At 43.0% G+C, this 20,221-nt stretch overlaps 2 protein-coding genes across 2 annotated transcripts in view; one reads left to right on the top strand and one right to left on the bottom strand.

The window, feature by feature from the left end:
* Positions 1–972: 972 nt before the first annotated feature.
* Positions 973–6,455, top strand: LOC308366295 (integrin beta-2-like; the record flags this gene model as incomplete). Its single annotated transcript, XM_080839948.1, has 12 exons — positions 973–1,030; positions 1,327–1,418; positions 1,575–1,734; positions 2,112–2,294; positions 3,304–3,494; positions 3,605–3,748; positions 3,833–3,928; positions 4,012–4,098; positions 4,299–4,439; positions 4,686–4,867; positions 5,703–5,920; positions 6,256–6,455. The coding sequence occupies 12 exons, from the start codon at positions 973–975 to the stop codon at positions 6,453–6,455; spliced, it is 1,752 nt and encodes a 583-aa protein (XP_080696074.1).
* A 12,631-nt stretch (positions 6,456–19,086) lies between these two features.
* The window catches only part of adarb1b (adenosine deaminase RNA specific B1b), a gene marked incomplete at both ends in the record, with an annotated part of 34,585 nt that continues 33,450 nt past the window's right edge, over positions 19,087–20,221 (bottom strand). The window contains 2 exons of the mRNA XM_080839640.1: positions 19,087–19,266; positions 20,090–20,221. The exon at positions 20,090–20,221 is cut by the window's right edge and continues 47 nt beyond it. Of these exons, the coding sequence (XP_080695766.1) occupies positions 19,087–19,266; positions 20,090–20,221 (312 nt within the window). The remainder of the gene's footprint in view (positions 19,267–20,089) is intronic.

Here is a 20,221-nt window from a genome sequence, read left to right as displayed (position 1 = left end):
GCTGACCTGCAGCCTCACTTCTCTCACCAGTAACAGGTAAGCAACTCATTTGTCCCACTATTTTTAAATGCTCTGTTCTTTTGAGTAAAGGAAATTATTTTGACAGAGAGGGGAGGTCTTTTTGTTCCACCTCCTTCCCACCCCTTCCCAAATGACTGAAACTGTAACCTCTACGGTTTACTGTTGTGCTTGTTCAATAACGAATGGCATTAATAAAGTGTTGCCATAATGTTCAAAGCAAAAACATTTAATGCTTTTCTACATTTACGTGTTTTCGTCACAGCCTTAATGCATTGCTTTGTAGCAATGATTTGCCAGCTAAGATGTATTGTTACTAAAAGTGTTAATGTTTCAAATAAGACAGTTAAGTTGTATTGCTAATAAAAGTAAAATAAAAAAGTAAAAAAGTAAAATTTCTATTTTGAATATCCACTGGCTACCCATGGCTGCTACAAGTCACTAATGCTTGCCTACAGAGTAACTTCTGGGTCTGCACTCATCCATTTGAACTCAATCATACACGCTTACGTATGTGCCTTCTTGACTGCTGCGTTCCTCCAAAAGGAACATCGCCTGGCATTGCCGTCCCAACATATAAGGCAATCTCAATCCAGACTGTTCTCATGTGTGGTTCTCCGATGGTGGAACAGGCCACCAAATGCTTTAAGAGCAGGGGCGTCTCTCTCTATCTTCAAGAATCTCTTGAAGACTCATCTCCGAGAGCACCTCCTTACACCTTTAACACCCTAGCATTGCCTAACTCGCACTTACTGTGCACTTCTTTACATGATCTCCTTGCACTTTGTCATATTAAAGAGATTTAGTTCTTAGTGCTAACTCAAAGGTCTCTCACTGCACTGAAGCTTGAGTGTTGTGCCTCAGTTGTAAGTCGCTTTGGATGAAAGCGCCTGTCAAATGAGTGAATGTCAATGTAAAATGTATTTTAAACTGTTTACAGCTGCTTTGGAGAAAATGGCTCCTCATGTACAACTGCTTCTGGGATTGGCTCTCCTTCTAAATTCACAGTACTGTAAGTAAACTATTATCGTCCAACCAGCGCAAACCGTCTTCTCTCACAGAAATCTCATTTACTTTGACTTTCAACTGGTGTGAGTTGCCAACTTTCAAGGCGGGTGAGATTGACCTAAACAGGTGTATTTTTTGGGGTGAATTACATTAAAGGCAAAGGATTTTTTTTTATACTAGCATGAGTCAGGGCATAAAAGCATGTCTCACAACCAAAAACGTTGACAATCCTGCCTGGTATTGACGTGTGTCACATTATGTAATGTCACATCACATATTGTTTTGTACATTCTATTGAAGCATTTGGACTGGAATGCCCCAATGCTGAGATGGCCACCAACTGTGAGGATTGTATCCTATTGGGGCCTGGATGTGCCTGGTGCAAAAACAAGGTGAGAATCAGGGCAAATTGTTGCTTTAAAATATGCACTCTCTATGTAAAGAAAATATAGCTATGATGGCAAGTCACGCACACAAACTTTGCCGTTGTCTACATTTATGATGTGGAATTAAATGAATGTCACAGAGGAGTTCTTTTGGTTTGGCAGTATTTTGAAGATCACAAAGCTCTCCGCTGTGGCACACGGATGAGCCTGCGGGAGGGCGGCTGCTCAGAGAAGGACATCGTAGACCCAGAGAGTCAGCATACAGTTGCTGAGGAGGGGGAGACCCTGAGCCCACGGAGGATCAAACTGGACCTAAGGCCTGGTTAGTGGGACACACATAAGGCCTGTTGACAAGCACCACTTCACACACACACAAACACAGATGAAGGCAAGGAACTGTCTTGGGTCCCTTGGGCCCTCGAGGATTAATCCATATATGTGTGACCCTTCTCTTTAGCTTGGGGCTTCTATGAATCTTCATCAGTCCAGGGATCTGCTGCCATACAGGCATTTAGGCAGACATCTTAGAGTCTCTAGAGGCAGACATCATAGAGTCTCTAGAGGCAGACATCTAGAGCCTCTAGAGTTTGTGCAGTGTGCAAATGCGACACAGCCATGAAAGGAGGTTATAAAGCCAGAGCAGAGGAGAGGAGGTTATAAAGCCAGAGCATTTTTCACTTTCACTCTGTTGAATTTCAGGGAAAGCACACACGTTTCAAGTCCAGGCGAGGCTGCGGAGGAAGCCGAGGCCAGTGGATGTGTATGTTCTTACATCCTTCTACGCAGACAACAATGGCAAAGGAAACAGGGCAAAAGCCCTTGCAGAAACAGCCATGGAAGGCATATGGGTTCACAGCAGTAAACCTAAAGTATCCTCCATAGGTAACTAATACATGCAGGATAATTCAAGGTTTAAAAGTGGATTGTTGTTTTTTGCTCAGTGTATCTGCCTTAAGCAGAACCCCAAAACCCAAAACCTAAAATATAGAATTGCTATACTAATGTGTATAAACTGACCTTTGTGATTTTCTGTTTCAAATGTCCCTCCCTCACAATTGGTTCACTTTCCCGCATTATAATTCGAATAATTAATAATTGATAATACCTTGCAACATATTAATGTTCCTTTGCATTAATGGGAAACAAGGATGGCTGAGACTAAATTCTTGTTTGGATATAGAAAAGATGGGGTTCTACAGGGGATCGAGGGTTCCACACTCAACCGAAAGAAAACTACTTACATTTGAAATCCCTCTTACTGCATGCATTATACATTTCCTTTCTTTGAAAGTAATTTTTAGAAAATGTCAGACTATTTGGTGCATTTAGTCGTGCAAGAATGTAATATGGATATGTACATGATATAATATATGTACATTTTATCCAAAGTAACTTACAACACTCAAGCTTCAGTACAGTAAGATACTGGAGTAAGCATTAAGTACTGCATCTATGCAAGGAGATCAGGTGAAGAAGTGCACAGTTAGGTGCAAGTTAAAGGTGTAATGAGGTGCTCTCGGAACGAAGAGATGAGTCTTGAAGAGATTCTTGAAGATAGACAGGGAGACCCCTGCTTTGATAGCATTTGGTGGCTTGTTCCACAATCAGGGAACCACAAATGAGGACAGTCTGGACTGAGATTGCCTTGTGTGTAGAGATGGCAATGCCAGGCCACGTGCCTTGGAAGCAGTGGCTGAGAAGGGGCATAAGATGGGTACAGACCCAGGAGTCTCTCTGTAGGCAAGCATAAGTGACTTTGATTTGACTCGGTCAGCCATGTGTGCCAGTGAAGGTCAATGAGCAATAAAATATGTACATAATTATCATTTTCGATCAAAAGCTAATTTGATATTATGCTGAATGTCATCTTATACAACTTTCATTTCAACAGGTTATGGCCTCTTTGGGAGCACGACTGTCACTGACAAAAAGCAGAAAGAATGCGAGGAGACCGGCCAAGTCTGTGAACCAGAACTCTGGGTCACTCACTCTTCAACAGCCCCAGAAAATCCATTCAACCCATACTTCCGGTGGGGTAGGGAAGGAGGGTTACAAGCTCTCATGCAGTTGGTCCTGTGCAGGGTGCGGCAGGGTCCTCACTCAAAACAAGAAATGAAATCAACTGACTCAAATGTGGCTTTGAAGTTGTCCGGTACACTGATGCTGATGGAGACTGTGGACTCTTTTTACAGGATGTGATTGATTGGGGACGGAATGACAGCATTGTTATATACGTTGCTGATGGGAACTATAAGCTGGCACCGGAGACAAGTGAAACAGAGACAATCAACAGCAGCATATGCCAAATGAACAACAGCCGCATCCAAACCAAAATTGTATGTTTGTATAGTGTTAAGTCTCTTTTGACTTGGTGTACCCTTAAATGGTTAATGATTTAATACTGAATTCTCTTCAAACAGAGACCTCCATCTCTGTCTGAGTTGCGAAAAGTCCTGTTTGAAAACAACATCCAAGTCATCTTTGCTTTTAGCTTCAGCCTGTTTGATGAGTATGCGGTGAGTCAAAAGATAAGAATTCAAAACTATCCATTTGTCTATACAATCAAAGCAGAAAGTCTAAGATTGTATTTTGGTTTCAGTGGCTAGCTTCTAAACTGCCGAAGGCCAGTATTGCTGTTATGGACATTTCGGACCCGCACTCTTCCACTTTTGAAAGTGCCTTCGAAGTCAGTACAGTTCTTCTGCACACTTATAGTACATGTTGAATTTCACAGAGCCTATTTAAACATCAAATGTAAAAAGGATAAACCAACATAAATATCTGAAATGTTTGAAGAGAGCACACGTTGTTTTGGCAAAGGCCTTGAAATCTCTCTTCCTCCTGTGACTGAGATGTCTGATCAGAGTCTGCTTCCCCTCCCCTCAGACATTAATGACCGATTTGGTGCTAACCCACCTGCCTGTGCCAGGACTGAACGTCTCATATGAGCCACTATGTGAGTCAAGAATAAGTGGTAATCTACGAGGAGTATGCTCCCCTAGAGGCAGAGCCAAAAGGAAGAGTCAGGTGTGTTCACTGAGACTTATTCTTATGTTTCTCTGACATAATTGAGATGGGTAAAAAAAAATCAAAGAAACTATAATAACGCAGCTCCCTGTAAATACCAATGAAATGTATGAATGCATAAGTATATTTACTGCTCGATTTTTTTGTAACATGTAGAACAGAAAGTGAAGGCCAATGATAACTAAAGGGTATACTCTTCCCTGCATTACGCCATCTATACCTCACTCCTCTAATGCCATCCTCTAGACCTTCAATGTGACTGTATCTTCTGAGTCCTGTCTGCTGCCTGCCTCCTTTGAGATCAAGAATATGAATTCCCGAGACATCCTAACTGTTGAGCTGACTCCTCGCTGTACCTGTGAATGTGGTGACCAGCCTGATCCTGACTTCTGCAGCAATGCTGGGAATCCAGTTTGTGGAAAATGCAGGTAAACACATCTACAGAACACCTAACCAACACTTTAAAGCGGCATAACGGAAGAATTGCTAATCACTAACGAGATATAGCGGATAAATCTAGCGAAAGCTCTTGAAATGTGCTTACATCAACAGAACACCTAACCAACACTGGACTTAAGACTTTTTTATTCAGGAAGGCATTTCTGGCCTTGTGTTGAATCTTTTCTGTTATGCTTATGTTAATATTTAAATTTGTTTTTAAATGTATTGTATTATTATAGTTATTTTCTAATATGTAGGCACTCTGAGATTCCTTTGAATGAAAAGTGCGTTAAAAATAAAATGAATTATTATTATTATTATTATTTAAAGCAGCATAACGGAAGAATTGCTAATCACTAACGAGATATAGCGGATAAATCTAGCGAAAGCTCTTGAAATGTGCTTACTTTGACCATGTGACAAACTAGTTAGTCAACAACTGTCCTAACACAGTCAAACATCAAGCAAGTGTAACACAAGACAAAGCAAGACTGCAAATAAGCTACTTAATAGTTCGACAGACAGTAGAAACCGGGCGGCTTCAGGCAAACCTACATAACTCAGTAGATAATATGCCTACGGACCCTGGTAGGCCTATGGCAATGGCACGGAAGCGATTCTCCATATTAAAAGTCATTGTAGCGCCCCAATTTTTTGTAAGCTGTTATTTTAAGGAAAAACTGCTTATCCTAACCCTAACCCTGAAGAACAATTACTGCATAATGCTACTTTAATGCTTGCGCTCGTCTATGACATCAGGTCTGAAAGTGTAGAAAATAAACAGCTTTGCATCTCTCACTAAACTACACACACATCTTCTAGGTGTGATAAAGACTACTTTGGCTCGCTCTGTGAGTGCTCGGTTTCTGATGGCGATGGACCCTGTATTGAGAAGGAGGGCGGACCTGTGTGTTCAGGTCGAGGTACCTGTGTGTGTGGGAACTGTGAGTGCAACCGAGCACTGGGAACAACTTCCTACGGGAGGTTCTGTGAATGTGATGACAATAGCTGTGACCGGTTTGAAGGAAAAATCTGTGGAGGTATGGCAGAGTTTGTCACTAAAACACACACCCACATATGATAACTTTTCCCCACAGTTGCAATGCAATTTAACACACAGAAGGTTTTGAAAATGACCAATGACTCATACTAAATACTACTTTAAAAATGAAGGCAAACGTATGGCAAACTAAGGCAAATGGTTACGGCACATTAAAGCAAAGCTATGCTTTTTATTAAATGCTGATTTAGTGTTTGATTAAAATGTGTTCAGAAAAAAACTAGTTAACTACAAATTACCCAAAATGACAGGGTTTAGGATGTAGAAATGAGCTAACCCAGTTGATGTTTCCTCTCCTACCTCGGTTTTTTGAAGGCAATGGGAAGTGTGTATGTGGACAGTGTCGGTGCGACAGGGACTATGTCGGTGATGCATGTGAGTGCTCCATCAAGGTGGATGGCTGCCAGGGTCCTGACGGAGAGCTCTGCAGTGGCAAGGGTCTCTGTGAATGCAACCAGTGTCGCTGTGAGTCAATGTACAAAGGAGCTTACTGCAATCTCTGCCCCACCTGCTAAGACAGCCACCGCACATATAGGTCAGTATCTGTCTGCTCGCTCAGATTTGTAATGAAGTGTGTTTCACTGACTGTCACTGGTATGCACATGTACATTCGTAATGTGTTTTAAATTTGTCAATGCAACAGCAGGTCTCTAATAACAAGGTAAACAGATAAAAATATGTCTCTCTCTCTCTCTCTCTCTCTCGCTGTCCTTGTCTCTCTCTTTCTCTCTCTCTTTGTATTCTATCAAGGATGACACTTGCCTCTGAAGTTCAGTCTTTTTTGATAGCTTTGATTTTTTTTTGGGTCAACAGCAATTGTGAAGGATGAATAGCAAGGCTGTTGCTGTGATGGCTCTTGTAGGCCTACAGCTGCAGTTCCACAGATGTAAAGAAATCACTGGAATAAACCACACTCTGCTGTCTGTCTTCTCCAACCTCTTTTTATTTCATTTTGGGCAGAAGCCCAGTGGTAGTGGGAACTGCAAGCAGAACACGAGCAAGAGGGGGCAAGTTGAGGACCAGTGTGCAACAACAGATAATCTGGATGACATTTTGTTGCTAGAAGAATCGGGGACGACAAGATAACTTCCTCTGAGCATGAATAAAGTCTAGATTTGCAAAACGTACGGCAGACATGGTTTTATTTCAACAGGTCTGTCTACGGTATCCCAATAGCTATTATGACACTTAGGTACGTCTTCCTGTAGAACGTTTTGTGTTTTGACCACTAGATGGCGAAGAAAACCCTCCAGCTCTTGGTTGCTGAAGAAAGAGTGCATTGAACTAAATGCAAACACAGTAAGCTCTAAGACGCCTGAACACAGCGTTGCTGGGATTTGAGGCAGGGAGGGCAGACTAATACCCTGCGCACCGAGCCCCATGTCTTGCCGAGGTCTCACTTGTGTGGGTTTTAGCACGAGGTCAGTGTGTGAAATGGGGCGAGGCAACGCGGTCATTGCGCTGCCGTTCGAGTACATTTACTGGTAAATTAGCACTGTGCGGCTAGTTAAGGCTCTGATTGACAGCAGAGGCGCGCACACTCGCCATACTAAAGATCCACGCCTGTGAGATCTCGACCAGTACTATTCAGGCTTGTCCAGAAAGTACAAAAAGGTGGGTCAATTTAATGTCAGTTAGGCCTGCACGTAAAGAAAACATAGAGGGTATAAAAATGCACCTGGATTTTACTTGATTTTGTTGAAATACTGCATGTGATATGTTTAGTCTGAAATGTATTTAACTGAAAAACTTAGATTAAAACTATGGTTTATCTTATGGGCTGTCTATAACATACACACTCATACATTGAAGGGGAAAACTACAGGCAATATATGAATTTTACATATTGTATAATGTTCAAATTATATCACTGATATCACTAGATCATTTTGTTCGTTATTGTAAAACATCAGTCTTCATCTCTGAAGTGGTGTGTTGAATACTGTTACAATTTTCCCCAAAAAGTTCAGAGTTTCAAAAATAAGCTTTATCTGAGACACAAATACAAGATGGAGGATGATTGAACAGACAAATCTAAATTGAGGTGTTTGGATCACAGAGAATACCATCTGTGGGGCGCTGGATTTGTGAAGTGGGGAAATTTGTATAGAGTAAAAGTAAACACGGAAGGCTATCATTCGTACGTCATTGGAGACAGTTTTATTCTTCAACAGGACAATGGCCCAAAGCCATGCTCTAAATTATGCTTGCCCAATTTAGACAAGAAACAGTCTGTTCTTCTGTCTGGGTGAGTGGAGTGAAATTTCTGTAGATTACTGCAACAAATTGACAACAAGAAATACTAATAGTTTGCAAGGCTGTAAGTGCTCTAAAGAGGAAAGTCTTTGAAAGTGTGGACCCATTCCCAAAGACTGCAAGGCGTGCAGGTTTGTTACCACATAGACCTGGCTTTGAGGCTGGTAGGGGACTGCCCTCTGGTGCAGCTCTCTACACAAAGCAAAGATTGAGGCACATCATTATTTATTTATACATTTTAAAGTGACAATCATAGTTCCCAACCTTTTTTTTTTACTACATTTTCAGTTAATTTTTAAACATATGAGACAAAATTGGAGATGTTTATGCAAATCGACTCATTTCACTAAGTGATTTCAAACTTCAGAATGGCAGTGTATATAAATAGTGACCCAGCCAACACCTTCACCTCTGTGGTTTGCCACTGCTACTCTCTGGCAGCAATTCAACTGCAGGCTCAGTGACAGTAACTATATATTTTAAAAATAATTTTGAAATGCATTGAATTGAAAAGCAGAGCATCAGTGCTTCTTACCTCAGTCATGACAGAATCTCTTTCACTTTCACAAGTCTAACCACCATTTGACCAGTGGCTGTGGGCATTCATATTGTTCAGTAGCAGGAGTGTTATTTTCTCTGAAGGCAAACTCTAAAACGATTCCTCTGGTGTGGCAAAAATGATCTATTCGCTGTGTTCGGTGTGAGCCTGTCCTGAAGGAATACACGCTGAAGGATGATTTAAGACAGTAAGGGTGTCTCTGATGGATTCTGAGCTGTATTGGTTGACTTAGTATTATATGCGAACTATCAGTCATCGCATCTTTAAAATGAATAGTGAGTGTGATAGAGTAGTGAAACATGAATTTTGCTGAAATTTAACTCAGGAAAGTACAAAATTCAAGATTTTCACTGCGGATTTCTAAAAAGTTAATTTCCAATACTGTAATAACTCATTACTCACCTGTTACACAAAACAGAGAGAGAGAAAACAATGCAGTGACAGCCACCCTAAAACTATTCACGCCTGCCTTAGTGAGATCATAGACAAGGACACCAGGGCAGAACCTGTCATTCCAGCTCCATGGTGACAATTTAGATATTCAAATAGCCCCTGCTCACTGGAAGCTGTTTGTAATGAAGAAATGAATGGGTAATGTGTCATTAATCTCTCTCTCTCTCTCTCGCTCGCTCTCTCTCTCTCCGCTGTCCCTTACCACACCTATGCCAAGCACTGAGCTCTGATATGTCCCTGCAGCCAGTGCCTGGTCCTGAAGAACAGGGGGCAGCTGTGCCATTGAAACAGGAAGGTCAAAATGCAAAACAGCTCTTTCTTTTCTGCCCACCTTAACGTCTCCTCCCCACTGACTCATGAATAGAGAGAGGGTCGATGTTTTTTTAATTATTCTGTCAGCTTCAAAGAATCCTCGTCAGCCATTCCCAATACAGGCCTGAGCGCTAAGATAAATGTTATCCGTTCCTCCAACAATGCCCCCCCAACCCTCCCACTCCCACCTTCATGAGCTCTTCCTCTGTTGTCTGACACTGTGTCTTCCCTTCCACACAATTACAACAGATCAATATGCACAGGGCCTAGCAAGCAGAGCACAGCCAATTAACTTGCCAGACGTTTAGTAAATGCTTTTGTGAGGTAGGATCTGCGTGAGGTGTCGTATTCTGACATCACGGAGGCCTCTTATCAAGAGCTTGGTTAATCTTAATGGACTCAAACGTAGACGTCTTGTTTAAAGAAGCTACATTTGATTTCCAGACAGGCCACCGTGCTGTGGTCAAAGCTGGGGGCCAAGGCGGGCTGGGGACAAATCTAGCCCGGCAGAAATGGTTACTTTCCAGTCAGTGGCTTCTGGATGTTTTACACTATTCGGTGAAGAGTGGTCTCATGTGTTAACAAACATTCTGCACCGCTTATACACACTTCTTTTTTTTTAAAAGATTTATTTTTGGGCTTTTATCGATAGTTGTAGTGAAGAGTGGGACAGGAAATGAGAGGAAGAAGAGGTGGGGAGTGGACAGGAAAAATGACATCAGGCCGGAACCGAACCCGTGTCCTCCATGGGTATCAAGCCCGACTGTGGTCGAGGCTACTGGTTGCGCCACAGTGCCCCCCAGCTAATACACACTTCTCAGGGGTAAACTGCTACTTCATCAAGGATGCCAAAATATTATCAGCGTTAATGAATGCTGTTTCCTATTTTCTCTGTTTTACTTGAGGCTGAGAGACCACATTTTGAGCCATCCCTGGCCTTGCTTCTTTCCTGATAAACACAGAGGATTCATATTGTTTCATAGTGACAGCAGGTGTGTGGTCTACATGGCCAGGGAGAGACAAGGTCGCAAGGATTTCAGGGGTAATAAATATTGGAGAATGAGAGTGGGGTGGGTGGAGGGGGGGTGGAGGAGAAAAAAAAAGACAACAGAGGAAAAAGAAGGAGTGCGGGAGGTGGGCCGATTCACCACATACATCAACTCCACTGAGCAGAAAATTGAAATGGAAATCTGGACCTTGAATGAGTGTAGATTCCATTGTCCCCTGGGATGGAATTTTATGATTTATGATGTCTTTCAGGGGCAGAGAGGCCCGCTCACCTTCTCACACATCGCCACGGCGACTGGTCAGGTGGACTCCACGGAGAGGTTTCTTTCTTTTTTTTTAGCAGATACAAGCTTTCTGTGTTTCAAAGAGTCTACTCATACGATTCTTCTGGGAAATGGTCATCGCCGTGATGTGGGGGGAGTGATTTGAGTTGAAACAGAGTTAGACAGATGACATTGCCAAAGACCAATTTAAAGGGTTATGAAAAAAATAAGTGAAATCTGAAACACCACTAGAAGTCTGTGAAATACGTCTTTTCAATGTGAAGGCGGAGTAGGAGAATATTTTCAGACCGTAATTAAAGCAAACCATAGTTGCTACACAAGCATAGAAGTAAACACACTATAGTTTAGGATTTACAAAAAAATCTGTTTAGACTCAAATTTAATCTCAAATTTGATTTTAGGAAATTTCTGACTGAAATAAATGTTTATTTGAGAAATCACACTGAATGCATAAATCACAAATAATGCATGTATGATTACTGTAAATGAATGAAGATGAAATGTATGCATCTCAATGAATGATTTTAAACCCCAACCTTCAATTTAGTTTGTTAACAGAGGAACAAGTTTGGAAGAGGACCTGAAGTTACTAAAGGCGTTTGACTACATGACGAATGATTACTGTCAATTGCACTAATATCTTGGACAAGTCTATTTAAACTTGTATTGGGAAATACATTACAAATAAAAAAAAGAAACCATATATATATATACACACAAACACACACACAGTACACGCATATATACACAGTACAAGGTACTTAAACTGCAATAAACTGCATTCTGTTTTTCGCTCACCCTCTGTCACATGCAGTGTCATTTTGTTGTTTCCAGCTTATTGTCATTCATGAATAGTAACATTCTGTAAAGCATTACTATGAAAGCCTTTCCTTTTCAGTAAACATCTTTTAAGGTGTCATATTAGTCACTGCATGTACACATGTGGGATATTCTTTGGGGTACCACAGGTAAACACCCCACTCCCTGTGTACATGTTCTCCCTATGTGTATTGGGTTTATTGTGATTCATGTATGTATGTTTGTGAGTTAAGTGTAAGCTACTGGATGACCTTAATTTCCCTCGGGATCAATAAAGTATCCATCTATCTATCTATCTATCTATCTATCAGGTTGTTTGGGGTACCATGGCTTCTCTTTCAGCTCAGACACTGGCGGGGTTGTGAGAAAAAAAATATCAAACACGTTGTGAACAAACTGATATATAGCCTTACTCAGTCATCCACACACCCACCTTGGATGATGCCCAATGGAGATCTGACCCTATTCCATTATGGTGACCCCAGAATAGTGGAGTAACCCAGAATAAAACAGAAAAGTGTGCAGTCACTGTGGAATATATCTTTGAACACATTCCCCGGTCTGCTGCTGGAGGATGTCTGCTGGAGGGTGTCGAGGCTTACAGGCCCCCATAGAGAGGCCCAGTTACCAGGGCACTGCACCAGGGCGCTGCAGTATTTAGCAGCCCAGAGTCAGCACAGGTCTGCTCATGTCAAGGGGATGATGGACGAGGATAGGGAGCCACCATCGCCCTCTCATGCCCGCTGCACCCAGAGAGGAGGTGAGGGCAATGGCTCTCCTTATAGCACTCTCAAACTGAAAGAAGAGAAGGGAGAGGGATGGAGACGCACTACTCCATTCCTTCTCTCCGTCTCTCCTCTCTCCCATCACATGTTTTTTTACCTGGACAGATGCTCGGGAACTGTGCTAAAGTGAGATCCTAAGTTCAAGGAAGACTTTTTCACCTTGAGTTTCATATAAGCTGTAATCCCATTGGCCGGTTTTAAGGAGAACAGGAAACGCAATGGAGAGATGGAGCTAGATACTATATAATGGATGCCTGCAATATGTGGCCGCCTGTGCCTGCAATCTGTCCCCTAGGATTTGCTGTAGGATGAAATGTCCCACCTTCTTCTCCTGATGGGGCATGGAAGTGATGAGAGTTGATTAAGGGAACAGCCTCCTAGTCTTTTCTCCTCTCCCCATATGCCACAAAGGACCTGCCAGCAGTGCCTCCTGCCCCAGTCAGCGCACTGACTGAGACAAGCCACACAGCCACCCTCTAGGGACCCAACATGGCAAACAGGCTCTCGTCGCAGCTCTCGTGATGGAGCACTGCAGAGGAGCAAGCAGGAGGCGCGTAGTGGGTGGCGGATATTAGGCCATATGACACGCCATCATGCCCTGTGATCCAGCTCATTATCGTTATGTTAATTGGCTGGAGCAGTCGCTTGTGATGGCATATCCAGCCATGTCTCAGCAGTCAAACACCACATCCATGCTAGAGTTCGAAACTTCTCCATAAGGCAAGGGGGATGTTCTTGAACCATAGAAACCATCCTTTTTTTTTAACTTACCTCTGCCCTAGAGCCTTTTGAATAATCAGTATTGAAGCCATTACTCATTACAAGTTAATATGGCGGTGTGCATCCCCCCAAAAAAGGATCAATCTACACTCTGACTTAAAATTATTTTTTATTATTATACTTGGGCTGAAATATGGATAGCCAAGTTAATCGGGAAGCTGGAGAGACAGACACACATGCACAGGCAGATAATTGTGTGTGTGTGTGTGTGTGTTTCCATCTAATGTGTGCCATCGTGGAGGTTGAAGAGAGAGGGAGGTGACGGCAGAGAGGGTTGGAGACAGGGGGGGGGGGGGGGGGGGGGATGCTGGTGCCTTCCACTGATGAGCTGAAAAGTTCTACTTGTCGTCTGTGGTGCTGCAAAACTTCTCCCACCCACTCACTCCTCCAGAGGACTCACTCTACTCTCTCTGTCTGCGCCTCCTCTGAGGGCCCTGTGAATAATTCCCTCTCTACTCGTGATGAAGGGGAAGAGGAGGGGAAGATGGGGGGGGAGAAAAGGAGGAGAGAGAGGGAGAAGGAGAAAGAGTGCCAAAAAAAAGAAGGGAGGATCTAAATTATGCATCACCAACACATGGAGTGGAACATCACATGCTTAGAGGGAGGCAGCCTCTGTCGGCATTAGAGAGAGAGAAAGGGAGGCTGACTCGGAGATCCACAGGCACCGACACACCAGTGCATTAATGCATTATTGATCTGCAGTACAGGCACTCCCACACAACTGTATCTTGAGCCTGGGTGGAAAAAAAAGGCCACTGGGGTGGCCCAATTTGGAGATGTTCTTACAGGACTTAGAGAAGCAAATACTGCACGCACATCTGTCAACAGGTCACTTTGGGCTGCATGACAAGGTCCCGTGCCACAAAACTGGCATTAAGGGCCCTTCCTCTTTTGAAGCACTTCCTTCCAGAATGCACAAGTCGCCACTCCTCTGATGTCACTGTTTGGTATATACGGCTGGATCAGTGGTTTATCGCTTATTGTGAGATGCTGTGTATGAGGCGCTCCAGAGTTTACAGAAGAGGATGAGGCTGGAGGAGGAATCAGCAGGGTACTGGGGAACGGTTGTGATGAATAAGCAACTCTGGGATGTGTTTGAATTCAAGAGTTCCACCTCTGCAGAAAAGCTTAACTAGAGATACCGCCCAGTATCCTCCACTGGGCGCAAGGGTAGGTAACATTCCCAGAGGTGGTTATTATTAGCAATAATTTACATGCTGGATCATGTTTCTGTGTGTCTTCACTTCACTGCAATCCTGCAAACCCTGGTGAGGAGACTAGGCACTCTAAAATGATAGGAGAATTATACATGGGACACACAACACAACTGACAGAAAAGCTTGTGCTTGGGAGATGATGACCTAAGGTAAATATGTACACCTATGTGTTGAAACATAAAAGCAATTTCACAGACATGGAGAAAGTTTCTTTCTCTTGTACAAAGTACAGAAATAATGACACCCATATACAAATATAAACTAAGATCTCATTTATTTCTTTTTGTTCATTTGTATATATATAGATCTATTTTCCCATTTTCTACATACAAGTCCTTTAAAAGTATGTTGTCATGCTGGGTGCAGCTTCAGTGTGGGAGATCATGCAGGTGGCCCATTTTGTGAACACTACAGAGGACGGAGAGAAAGAGAGAGAGTTGGGGGAGGAGAGATAGAGGGGAGGAAAGGGTAGAAACAGAGTGAGAGAGGGGAAAGAGAGTTTGACAGATACAGAGGGGGAGAGAGAGAGAGAGAGAGAGAGGGGAAGGAGAGTTAGAGAGATACAGAGGGGGAGAGAGAGAGAGGGAGAGAAAGAGGGAGAGGGAGAAAGAGGGAGAGAGAGAGAGAGGACAGAGTGTGTTGACCCAGTGCTGAAACTAGATCATGACCACGTCCCACAGTACAGTTACTAAATTACAACATGGTCAGGAGGACTGGCGGGACCAGGACAAGATCACTAAGACACCAGTCTGGACTCTTGGCTGGAAAGTAGCTCTGCACCAGAAGAAGAAGAAGAAAAAAAATAACAAAATAACTCTTTGTTTTACAAGTTCCACGTCACATAGCACGTGGTCTGTAGTCATGACATCATCCATTGACATCTTGTGCAGTCAAAGAAAATGGCCGAAGCTAGCGAGCGTTGGAAATGTAGCTCGCTGACAATCAGCCTTTCATGGAATGAGCAAACGGTAATGGGAGAAGAGCATTCAAAAACAAAACAGACAAAAAAAAAACACAAAAATACAACAAGAGGCTGTTCTGAAATGGCTTCACGAAGGGGGTTGGAATATCACTAATGTAGAAGGGAAAAAGTCCATTTGCTGGGCCACACCTCTGGTTTGGTGGGACGACCTTCCCCCCTCATCCTTCATCATCTCAGGATGGAGTGGAGCCGGACAGGAGGAAGGTGAGGACGAGCCACCCCCCCCCCCCTCCACAGAACCTTCTGGAACCTCATAGTGCTGCAGCAACCCAGCATGCTCATCCATCACTGGGCCCGCAGTGGCCGGAGAGAGCGCACAGCCCCGTGGGGTCAGAAGCACAAGGGCATGGCCACCAGCAGCCATAAGAGCGGGGTGTGAGGAACACACCTCAACAGCATGCAGCATCGCTTCCTGGAGAGCAGTTCCTTTCTTTCGGGGAAGGAGGCGTTTTAGGGGTCGTTCGAAAACCAAACGAAACAGAGGGTACGTCACCGCAGCTTTGTTCATCCAAGAGGTGGTCAAAACAAACCGGATGAGTTTCAATTTGACAGGGTCATGTTGATATCACAGGGAGCCTGTTTTTATACTGTACCACTGATTACAATATATGCAGAATATTCATCAAGACAATTTCAGCTAGGCTCACAATATTTACAAGTGTAAATTCGACAGGTTCAGAAATACTGAAGCAGAACAATAGACTTTGAAAGCTGGAATTGGATGGAGTTCATTTGTACAAATTAAAATACATGTGAATGCACATACAAAAAGTTAAATGACAACATACGGTTATACAAACCTGTCAATCATTACATCGGTAACCCACGATCTTAAAAAATAACTCTCTCATTTCCTTTAGCGCACACAGACAGGCACTCCCCCTGCATGGAAAAAAAATTATGACATCATCTTTGGTGAAGATTCCACAGCGATCTCCAATGTCCTGTTGCCATGACGTCTCCATAGAGATTCTATTGGGCTCAGCAGCAGGTGCACCCAGATGGACCCACGCACACACAAAACGCTCACACGCACACACCATCAAGACAGGGCATGGCTCAGTCCATTCTTGCATGCAACATACTAGTTTTGTACCAAAATATCAAGTCATATCTATCCAATTGTTCTCAGTAAAATAAAAAATATATTAAAAGAAATGGTAAAATTATAATCACTCAATGCCATCAGTTAACCATCAGTGACTGCATGTTAACAGGAGTGGCACCAACTACGGCTATGGAACTGGAACTATAGTTAGTGCATTAACGTTATGGAATTAGATTCTGTATGAATAGTTTGAATATGATCGGTCCGGAATGTTTTTTCTCATGTGTATCTACTGTTGCCACTGATTAATATTCCATCGATTCCTTTTCGTATGGTTTATTTCCATATCATTCGGGAACATGGTGTATGTCAGTGGAGAGGACCGAAAGAACGGTTGAGTCCCCCGTGGGGGTGTATCCTAGTGCAGCGCTGAGTCGACATAGGGGCAATAGGGGACTGATCCCTCCGGGACGCGCCTCACAGAGCCCAATGGCCCGTGTCGGCAAACCTCCATGATGTTGCTTAGTCAAGGTAAGCCGTATGTTTAGTCAGTAACTTTGTGGCAACATAAATTATTTAAAGTTAAAACAAAAAGTGTTATGTACGTGCTTTGACCGAAGTGGCGTACTGGGAATCAAACCCATTCACTGTACATATTCATATTCACTGTACCAACTTGGGCATGAATCATGAGGGGGCGTGGACTATAAATGAACTACTGACATGGATTCGTAGCAATAGTGCCAATGTTATCGCCACGTAATTCCGTAGCAATAGTGACTTTTGAATGGACTCGCATACTCTGAGCACGATGGATGGAGATAGATTCACAAGTGTCTGTGCACTTATTTGACCAACCTAGACGTTCAAATACACACAGCAGAGGAAGAAGAGATGAGCCTGCCTGCGCAGAGGAATGCTGGCATTAAATTCCTTTTAAAGGAAATCTTCAAAAGCAAGCCATATTTTTTTTTTTTTGTTGAATTAAATAACTCCCTCCCCCCTTTCCCACCCTAACCTTAAAACTGTTCCCATGCAAAGAGATGGCTTTAGTCAACGAGAAAAACATGCAACTTACAAACTCACACAATTATCTGAGAAGGGATTCTCTTCTCCACACACTGGAATGCCCTGTCCTCAAGCTTGCCATGTGTTAAATGACAAACAAATGTCTACAACGTAGGAAAACAGACAATATGTTGGCAGGGGAGCCTATTTAAGGAAGATCTCTTATTAAAAAAAAAAAAAAAAAAAAAAACTGTTTCGTGCAGCTAAAAGGAAGTTCAAAGCTTTGTGTCAACAAAAGTAGACACTAGCTGTGTTTTAATCTAGAAATGATTTCATTTTTGTCCATTTACATGATGCTATAAGAAAGCTCCCAAACAAGGGAGTGAGAAATGCCTTAAAGGAAAAAGCAGCGCCAGAATACAGTGTCAACATGCATCTGCAAGAGTTTTGGAGCTGAAAGCACTGCGAAACATTTTTCCTATTTTCCTTTCTTTTTTTTTTTTTTTAAACGAGAGCAATGCACTTTGGGTTGCATCTGTTTTGGACACAGTGAAAACAAACACACACACTGGATTTCAAAACTTTTGAAGTCACCCTTTTCTCGCATGTCAGTCACGACATGTCAAATAATCAAATGAGAAAAATAGTTTTTTTTTCAGACCGATTTGTCTTAAAGGGAAGAATTGACCTCTGAGTTTCCCCTTACCTCTCCCACTTAAACATCAAATGAACACAAATGACCAAAATCACGCAAATGACAATAAAAGTGTTCACCAGATCTCAAAGCTACGCTAGCCAGCTCACCTGCTCAGAAACAGTTAGAGACGGAGGGAGGGGATAGATCGCATGGGGTAATGTCTTTTGTTCTGTAAAAAGAAAAAAAAAAGGAAAACATGCTGTAAGAAACTCTTCATATCTGTAAGCATAGAAAATTACCCAGGTGACAGCAGTATGAGAATTGGACATAATGAGGTGTATTTTTTTTCCCTGTTTGTCTTCATTGTGAACCTGAAGTGACGATTAGAAGAGAAGGCTGGAACATGGATACAACACCAATCAGCACAGCCTCAGATGCCCATAGCCATGGGTTGAGGCTGACCCAGTTTGTTCTTGTAAAGGGCGCACGGTTGGCACCAGTGTGTTTCTCTGGTAGTTTCTGCTCCTCTCCTCTGCTCTGCTTCTCGTGTTGTTTTTCTTCTGTCTTTTTGCTGTTTGTTTCACAATATTAACATCTCAAAGTATAAAATAACAAATCTAAAACAATAAAACACAGACACGTTGCCACCCAAGGCGGGGTCTTGATTCCAGTCGTACATGAACTCCCTGTTGAATGTCATTCATTTAAAACCTAAAACCATCTGTTCTTTTAAATAAAAAAATCTCTGGTTTCTACCGACATCATAGATTTAAAAATAAAAAAGGGTCGGGGGGGGGGGGGGGGGGAGGGGTGGAGGACATTACTGATGTGAAGAGTGAGAAGTGATACGGACGGTTGGTTGTGGTCGGGTGGGACACGTAACACACGAGTAGTCACACGCACTCGTACACACACACAAACGTAGGACACACACATCAAGCAAAGTCTGACGACAGCTGGTTGCATTCAGGTCTCTTCCCCTGCTCCCCTGCTGAAGCTCAGGAGTTCTGAAGGGAGAATTGGTCCTGTTCGCTGGGCTTTTTCACCCAGGCCCCCAGCCCCGCTTTGTGGAAGGCTTTGATGAGCGCCTGCTTGGCTGCGTGGTACTCCTCTGCACCCTGCTTGGCTTCGTGGTACGAGCTGGGCTTGGACACTGTGATCCGCAGCGTCGACGTCAGCTGGAAAGAGGAACAGTGTTTTGGTTAGACGTCGGCCAGCATGACACAATGCAGGACTGTTCTATGCGTGACTTGAATGAGCAACAATACCCGATTCACATTACATTCCTTTTATCTCTATGGATTGCACTGGACAGCTTACCGAAGAGCATTTCTGTGTCTACAAGAAGTACGGCACCAAATCTAAAGTGCTTTTTGATTTTACAAGGGAAAAAAATCGCTTCAACCTCCCTAATATTTTAGCATCATTCTATGAGAGTGTTTCCTACTCTAGCCGTTAAGTTACAAAATGTAGCAATTGTACTTTAGGGTTAGCGTTAGGATTAGCAATGTTACCCTAATATAACAGCTTAAAAAAATTGGGGCGCTACAATGACTTTTAATATGGAGAATGGCCTCTGTCTCACTGCCATACTAGGGTCCGTAGGCATATTACTGTGCTATGTTAAGTTTCTGAAAGGCAGTCGTCTGTCATAGTGTCAAAGTAAGCAAATTTCAACTAGGTTTAGCCGCTAGCATCTTGTAAGCGATTAGCGATTCCTTTGTTGTGCTGTTTTAAGGGTTGAAATGCATCTCTGTGAAAGTTTGTCCTACTCTGGTCTTAAGGGTTGACATGCATCTCTGTGAAATAGTTTGTCCTACTCTAGTCTTAAGGGTTGAATTGCATCTCTGTGAAATAGTTTATCCTACTCTGGTCTTAAGGGTTGAAATGCATCTCTGTGAAAGAGTTTGTCCTACTCTGGTCTTAAGGGTTGAAATGTATCTCTGTGAAAGAGTTTGTCCTACTCTGGTCTTAAGGATTGAAATGCATCTCTGTGACTACCTTGCTATAGAGCCTCATCCAGCGGCTGTAGAGGGCGTGCTTGCACAGGCGCGAGGGCCGGCCCATGTCATCCTTCCCTGTGGTGGCGTTGATCACCTCTAACGCCTGGTCCCCCACCGTCCAGTTCACGCT

The sequence above is a fragment of the Sprattus sprattus genome (assembly GCF_963457725.1).
Source record: "Sprattus sprattus genome assembly, chromosome: 5".
In the NCBI taxonomy this organism is placed as follows: Eukaryota; Metazoa; Chordata; class Actinopteri; order Clupeiformes; family Clupeidae; genus Sprattus; species Sprattus sprattus.
The sequence above is the reverse complement of the archived record's forward strand: the minus strand, read 5'-3'. Positions and strand labels throughout refer to the sequence as shown.